An 8,017-nucleotide genomic window follows, 5' to 3' on the forward strand; every position below is an offset into this window, starting at 1 on the left:
TAAGCAAAAGGAAGAAAATGTCCGCTGAGCTAACATTGGACGACGGATCCCCACCGATCACATGGTAAGAAACTGTTCCCGTGCACGCAAACCCTACCACGGAACCCCTTCCCCCAGTCCCAACCGTTTCGCGCGTCACGTAGCAACGAGGAGAGGCAACCTATGCAAATCGAGGCGCGCTCAACGTATTCCTCGGCCGTGACGGCACCCGCACTTTCCCACCCATGTCCACGGATCCGATCCACCGCATCTACCGACTCGAGGCCGGGCCTCCACGCCAAACCGCCCAGGCGCTCCCTGCCGGAGTTGGCCCGGGCGGACACGCCACGCGCAAAGATTCCAGTGCACGGGGCGCCAACCGCAGGGGTGCACGCCTCCCCCACGACGCCGCGCCACCTCCGATCCAAGGCCCCGATGCCTGCCGGTGCGCCGCACGCGGCGAAACGTGCCGCGCCCCGCTCCCGTCCCGTGTGCTCCCACCCAAAACCCTCGCCCGGCTCAGGCGGGGCCAGCCCTTTAAGTACCCGTCGCTCTCTGCAGCCTCGCCCACCAAGTACAGCACAGGCATTGCCGCACACACTCACCGTCTCGCCACGTGAGAGGAGAAGCCCGCAGCGCCGGTGCTTGAGCGGATCGGGAAAGGATGGCCGGCGGCGCGGACGCGGACGGGGAGCGCCGGATCGGGGTGGCCATGGACTACTCGGCCAGCAGCAAGCGCGCGCTGGAGTGGGCCGTCCGGAACCTGCTCCGCCGGGGCGACACCGTCGTCGTCCTCCACGTCCAGCGCCACGGCGGGGAGGACGCCAAGCACGCCGTCTGGGCCAAGTCCGGATCCCGTAAGCACCCGGCGTGTTCGATTCGATCTCTCTTTGCTTCGATCTCAGGCTAGCTAACGCGTGCTCGGTCGCCTCCCCCGCAGCGCTGATCCCTCTGTCGGAGTACCGGGAGCCGGAGGTGATGAAGAACTACGGCGTCACCTGCGACGCCGAGGTGCTCGACATGCTCGACACCGCCGCGCGCCAGCTCGAGGTATGTTTTTTGTGTGTATGCGCGGGAGGTGTTCCGATCGATCCTCTGATTTGATCGACCGAGCATGGAGGAAGAAGAACTGACTGACTGCTTAATGTTGGTCTGATGATCAGCTGAAGGTGGTGGCGAAGGTGTACTGGGGCGACGCCAGGGAGAAGCTCTGCGACGCGGTGGAGGAGCAGAGGATCGACACCATCGTCATGGGCAGCCGCGGCCTCGGCACCATCCAGAGGTACCATACTACTCCTGTCAAAATGTTGCTCCGGACATGTGCGATTCTTGGTCATAGTTTCCCGCAGCACGAAATCGCCGGTTGCTGCCTGCATAAAGTAGTGCGGTATTCTTGTTCAGATAGGCAATCCTCACGTCACTGGGGTTATAGTACACTATCAGACATTGCTTGATTCAAGATGCATACGAAGCCAAATGTCCGTGAAGAATACTTCAAATAAATTGTGCTATTACCTAGCTAGATTGGATCGATTGGTCGCATCATTCCGCGTTTCAGGGAGCACTATGACTTAAATCACAATATCCATTTCGATTAGAACACGGTTCATAGCTAATGGGCAGTTAAGAACATGGACCATCAAGGCGTTCCCTTGCATTTGTTAACTTGCACGAGGCATGATCGCGCTAGAAAAAAAATGATTGGCTACCTGGGTGGCATCTGCATCGCGCTTGCCAGATTATTAGTGTGGTCAACAACTGAAACGCCAGTGATATTAAAATGCTCCTGTAACAGTTTAAGCATTCGAATGGCGTACATAGAGTTGGTCGACAAATACAGTGTTTGTGCTATTCGGGATCCAGCATAAATAAGTGCTCATCAGAATAGAATGTGATTTTTTTAATAGTTCTGGATCGATGACTTCGGTTGCATATCTTGTCAAACTTGTTTAGAGTTATCTTGATGAGTGTCCACGTCGAGTTAATGAGTTAATGAGTCTAAATATAGATTAATATAACTGTCAATTTTAAGACAGAGCAAAATGTCAATGCATTTCACACCTATTGATTCACCAGGCTCGGTCAGTCGTGCTGATCCTTGGGCATAACTCCTAATGTCAAGGACAACAGCAGTCAAATTATGTATTTATTGATAACCGTAGGCTTGGCTTTGGTTTATGTTATTAACAGATTTAGCTTATTCACATTCCACTGACGCCCTTTTCTTGCCCGGCCGTGCTGCAGGATTCTTCTGGGAAGCGTGACCAACTACGTGCTGTCGAACGCGTCGTGCCCTGTGACAGTCGTCAAGGGAGACCGTTAGGTTTGCCATCGGTGTGCATCAGGATGCGCTTCATCGTTCTCTGCTCCGTTGCTGCGTCCGAATAAAGTATGGAGCCTGTTGTGTTTTCTGTATGCCGGACCTTGGCAGATTATTGTAGTCGTGTATGTTTCTGAACATTCGGGTTCAAATTCAGTAAAGTGTCGTTCTTTTTTTTTGCATGAAACTAGGGAGCTTATTACTTAAGTAGCATACGGTTACAATCTGCCTGGAGTCAAAGTTCAAGAAAACCTGAACTTTCACGAAGTCAACTCTCTGTCCCATCCAGCGTGCAAGCACACTGGGCACAAGTGTGGGCAGGGACATTAATAGATCTCCCGACATGGGTAACCGCAAAGAAATGAAGCTAGATACCATCTCCTCTCATTCTTCCAAAATAGGCGCTGCAATTGAGCGGGAATCACAGCGCGATTGCAAAGGTTGACTAGCTCCAAGCAGTCAACCTCCATAGTAACATGGGAAAAGCCTCGGGGCTGTGCGAAAATCACCACGCTCCCGGAGTGCCATAAGTTCAGCCATAAAAGGGTATGTGATGCCGGGTAGTGGCTTGCTCCACGCTCCCAGGAAAGCAAGATGGGAACGGGCCACGTCCCCCCCCCCCCCCCCCCCTCCTCCCTTATGCTCATCGAAGTTTAACGAACCGCCGGTGTTGATAGTAATCCACCCTGGATCTGGTGGTCGCCAACACTGACTAGCAGTGTTTTTGTTTCCTCTCGCCGGCAATTCCTAGAGTGAAAGTGTTTCATGTTGAAATAAAACCCGAAGCCCTGTCACGGTTCAGTTAGTTGTTTTTCTATCAAGCTAGTTTCCCGTTTTCTTCAGTTTTTCAGTTAGCTAGTTTAGCTCGCGGGTGCAACAGCCTGGAGCGAGTCTCGCGCCCCGTCGATCTGTTCATGGGATGGCACAAGCGTAGTGGATCACGCGGGCGCGTAGTCAGGGGCCACGATCCCCGGTTTTCTTTCTGTACTCTGAATAAAAGGCAAGGAATAGAAGCAGAAAAACTGTGAAGTTTTACAGCGCAAAACCTAGTGTTCTTCGTCTACCTTGAGCTCCACGCGTGTGTGTGTGTGTTCATCGTCTCGGCACCTTGGGAGTGCTGACAATTGGTATCAGATCCAGTTTCGGTCATGGGGAAGAGCAATCCGGCTCGCTCCCGTTCTGCCTCGCCGGACAACTCCGGGGCTGAGGCGAAGAAGGACGACAAGGGCACCAGCGGCGGCGGCGGCACACCCGCGCCCCTGCTGGGCGACGGCTCGAGGAGGGCGTCCGGCCGTGAGATAGCAATGCCACGGCCGCTCCGCGAGGCGACTGGATCCACCTCCTACCCCCCCCCCCCCTGACGAGGACGAACTACGCAGAGTGGTCTCTCCTGATGAAGGTAATACTGCAGGCGAGAGGCCTGTGGACCGTCATCGAGATCGGTCCGTGTCCTAACGACGACGACGATTATCGTGACGATCGCCTGGCGCTGGAGGCAATCCTCCGGGCCGTGCCACCGGAGATGCTGGCGACGCTCGCCGTGAAGGAGACGGCGAAGGAGGCGTGGGACTCCATCAAGACGATCCGTCTTGGAGTCGACCGCGTGCGCAAGGCGAAGGCGCAGTCCCTCCGCCGCGAGTTCGACGACATCCGTTTCAAGGACGGGGAGACCGTCGACGAGTTTGCCCTTCGACTCACCGGTATTATGAATAACCTTGCTCTTCTCGGTGATGATCTGAAGGAAGAAAGGGCCATGGAGAAATTTCTCTGGGTCGTCCCGCCGCGTTATGCACAGGTGGCTCTGTCCATTGAGACGCTGCTTGACCTGTCGGAACTCACGGTCGAGGAGCTCACCGGCCGATTGAAGGCGGCGGAGGAACTCTATGGGCTGGACGGGGTCGCCCAAGGCAGGAACAGCCTGCTGTTCACTCACGAGGAGTGGATGGCGCGCCAGCAGAAGATCGACCAGGCCGGAGCCACCGGAGGCAGCAGCAACCAAGCTGCCGGTGGCGGCGGACACCGCGGCGGTGGCGGACGTTCGCGCGGTCGCGGAGGCGGCCGAGGCGGGCGCGGGAACCAGAACTCCGCTGGCAGCGCCGCCCGCAAGAACGACAAGTGCCGCTACTGCAACAACATGGGCCACTGGGCCCGGGAATGCCGGAAGAAGAAGCGCGACGAGGAGGCGAACCTCACCAAAGCTAACGAGGAGGAGCAGGGCCTTCGGATGGTCCAGGCCTGCACTCTGGACGAGGGGAGCACGACAGGGCCGGAGCTGGACCTGACTGCGCCCCAGACGTCCCTCGCGACCGCGGCGGCACAGGTGTTCCTCAACGAGGAGCGCGCGCACGTGGAACTGCAGCAGTCGCCTGGTGACACTGATGCGGCCTGGTACCTCGACACCGGGGCTTCGAACCACATGACCAGCGACGCGTCGGCGTTCGCGGACCTGGACGAGTCCGTGACGGGATCGGTCAAGTTCGGCGACGGGTCTCTGGTGGACATACGCGAGCGGGGCACGATGTTGTTCGTGTGGCAGGCGGTCACCACCGTGGCCTCACCAATGTCTACTGGATACCACGCCTCAAGAGCAGCATCATCAGCATTGGCCAGCTAGACGAGGTCGGGTGTGCGACGCTGGTAGAGCACGGCACCATGACAGTCCGCGATCGTCAGAAAAATCTCCTCGCCAAGGTAACCCGTTCGGCCAAGCGCCTGTACATTCTGTATATCAAGACCGTGAAGCCGGCGTGTCTCGCCGCAAGCGAGTGCGACGGCGCGGGCTGGCGCTGGCACGAGAGGTTCGGCCACATCCACTTCCAGGGCCTCGAGAGGATGGCGCGCGCCGGCATGGTCACCGGGCTTCCCCTCATCGTCCACGCGGAGCAGATCTGCGAGGCGTGCCTCGCTGGCAAGCAGAGGCAGGCTTCATTCCCGCAAGCTGCCAAGTATCGCGCGACGGAACCACTGGAGCTGGTCCACGGCGACATCTGCGGGCCGATCTCGCCGGCGACACCGGGCGGGAAGCGCTACTTCCTCCTGCTGGTGGACGACTACAGCCGTTACACCTGGCTCGTCTTGCTGTGCTGCAAGGACGAGGCGACCGAGGCGATCCGCCGGTTCAAGGCCGCCGCGGAGACCGAGTCGCGCCACTCTCTACGCACGTTCCGCACGGATCGCGGAGGCGAGTTCACGAGCACGGCGTTCGCAGAGTACTGCGCCGACCACGGCATGCAGCGCCACCTGACGGCGCCCTACTCCCCGCAGCAGAACGGAGTCGTGGAGCGCCGCAACCTGACCGTCGTGGGCATGGCGAGGAGCATGCTCAAGGCCAGGGGCATGCCGGCTTTCTTCTGGGGTGAGGCTGTCACTACTGCCGTGTTTCTAATGAACAGGTCGTATACAAGCAGCCTGGCTGGAAAGACACCATTTGAGGCATGGTATGATCGCAAACCAAACATGCACTTCCTGCGTGTCTTCGGTTGCGTAGCTCACGTCAAGGACACGCGCCCGCACCTGGCAAAGCTGGCTGACAGGAGCAAGGCGATGGTGTCCGTCGGGTATGATCCGGGAGGCAAGGCCTACCGGGTGTACGATCCCGCCACCAAGCGCGTGCACGTCACGCGCGACGTTGTCTTCGACGAGCGCGCGAGCTGGGACTGGCAGCAGGAGGTGAACGCTCCCGGCGCGGCGACGTTCACTGTCGAGTACGGGCCGGCCGCTGTGTTTGAGGGGGTGCCTCGCTCTGCGCCGGCGACGCCGGCCCCTCCACCTCACGCCAGCTCTGGCGGGGACACAACTGCAGCAGGAGCCGACGCGACCACTCCACTCACGCCGGCGAGCACTGACGGGAGGGATCTCAATCCTGAGCTCAGCCCTGTCGTGTCACGTTCTCCGCCAAGCGCCTCGCCAGCTCCGATCGAGTCGCCACCAACTGACCACGCGGGCGTGCACCCGATGGTGATGCGTGTGCGGGACGGCATCGTGCAGCCAAATCAGCAGCTCACGGACTACATCCTCGACCTCGAGGACGAGGAGCTGCACCTCGGGCTGGCGGAGGAGCCGGCCTCTCTGGATGAGGCGCAAGGAGATGCAACCTGGAAACGCGCTATGGACGAGGAAATGGCGTCTATCTAGGAGAATGGCACCTGGCATCTCGCTGATCTTCCTCCTGGTTACCGCCCCATTGGTCTCAAGTGGGTCTACAAGGTAAAACGTGATGCCCAGGGCGCGGTGGTACGGCACAAGGCTCGCCTCGTCGCCAAAGGATTCGTGCAGCGCCAGGGCGTGGACTATGAAGAGGTGTTCGCGCCTGTCGCCCGCATGGAGTCGGTACGCCTCCTGCTCGCTCTGGCCGCGCGCGCGGGCTGGGGCGTGCATCACATGGACGTGAAGAGCGCGTTCTTGAACGGGGAGCTCCAGGAGGAGGTCTACGTCGCGCAACCACCTGGGTACATCGCCGCCGGGCAGGAAAGCAAGGTGATGCGCCTTGACAAGGCCTTGTACGGCCTGAAACAGGCGCCGCGCGCCTGGAACCAGAAGCTGGACGCATGCCTCGCGTCGCTCGGGTTCGAGCGCAGCACCACGGAGCATGCCATCTACGGGCGCGGCAACACTTCGTCTCGCCTCCTTGTGGGGGTGTACGTTGATGATCTGGTCATCACCGGCAACGACGACGAGGAGATCACGTGGTTCAAGGAGGAGATGATGAAGCTCTTCAAGATGAGCGATCTCGGTCTCCTAAGTTTTTACTTGGGGATCGAGGTGCACCAGGCGCGAACTGGCATCTCCCTGAACCAGACGGCTTACGCCGAGAAGATCCTGGAGCGAGGCGGCATGACAGGGTGCAATCCGTGCGCGGTGCCCATGGAGCCCAGACTGAAGCTCAGCAAGCAGAGCACCGCGCCTCTGACGGACGCGACGGAGTACCGCGGCCTAGTTGGGTGTCTGCGTTACCTGGTTCACACCAGGCCAGATATCTCCTTCGCCGTCGGCTACGTCTCGCGCTTCATGGAGGCGCCCATCACCGAGCACCTGGCTGCGGTGAGGAAGATCCTGCGCTACATCGCCGGCACATTGCACTGGGGTTGCTTCAACCCAAGGGGGAAAGGAGATGGCCGCCTCGCCGGATACAGCGATAGCGACATGGGAGGAGACGTGAAAGTGCAACTATCCCTAGGTGGTTTTGGTAATTCATAACAACATATAGCTCATTGAGCTAATGCTATTCCAACATGATCATTTCAGGAAAGCTCAATGATTGGCATGGCATGGATGGTGAAAGTGGAACCCTCAAAATGCTAAGGACAAAGGATTGGCTCTAGCTCATATGCTCAAGACTCTTCTTTTTACATTTTAGTGGTCCAAGATCACATTGAGTCCATAGAAAAAGCCAATACTATCAAGGAGGGATGAGGTGCTTCTTAATGAGCCTCTTGCTTCATGTGCTTAATGATATGCTCCAAAATCCTCAGCTACTTTCCCATATCCACATTTGACCTAAACCCAAAGCCAAACTCGGCCCTACCGATTCTTTAAACCCGGCGCCACCGAGTTTCACTTGTCATAGCCATTGCCAAACCCTAAGCAAATCCGTTCTACCGATAAGGATCTCGGTCTCACCGAGATGGGATTGCAATTTCTCTGTTTCCTTTTCGTAACTTTTCGGTCTCACCAAAAGAGCGGATCGGTCCCACCGAGATTGCAATGTAAACTCACTGT

General features: G+C 58.1%; 2 protein-coding genes across 2 annotated transcripts; both read left to right on the plus strand.

The window, feature by feature from the left end:
• The first annotated feature begins 524 nt into the window (after window positions 1-524).
• On the plus strand, window positions 525-2,475 carry LOC147991790 (uncharacterized). The gene is made up of 4 exons (XM_087526183.1): window positions 525-836; window positions 920-1,029; window positions 1,143-1,261; window positions 2,224-2,475. Exons 1-4 carry the CDS (start codon window positions 644-646, stop codon window positions 2,300-2,302), a joined length of 501 nt encoding a protein of 166 aa, XP_087382309.1. The 5' UTR covers window positions 525-643; the 3' UTR covers window positions 2,303-2,475.
• Window positions 2,476-3,670: 1,195 nt separating this feature from the next.
• On the plus strand, window positions 3,671-4,913 carry LOC147991791 (uncharacterized). Its single transcript, XM_087539228.1, has one exon. The coding sequence runs from the start codon at window positions 3,693-3,695 to the stop codon at window positions 4,911-4,913; it is 1,221 nt and encodes a 406-aa protein (XP_087395354.1). The 5' UTR covers window positions 3,671-3,692.
• The last annotated feature ends 3,104 nt before the right edge of the window (window positions 4,914-8,017 follow it).

The sequence above is a fragment of the Triticum urartu genome, chromosome 1A (genome assembly GCF_056163025.1).
Source record: "Triticum urartu cultivar PI428250 chromosome 1A, HENAU_Tu73, whole genome shotgun sequence".
Classification (NCBI taxonomy): Eukaryota; Viridiplantae; Streptophyta; class Magnoliopsida; order Poales; family Poaceae; genus Triticum; species Triticum urartu.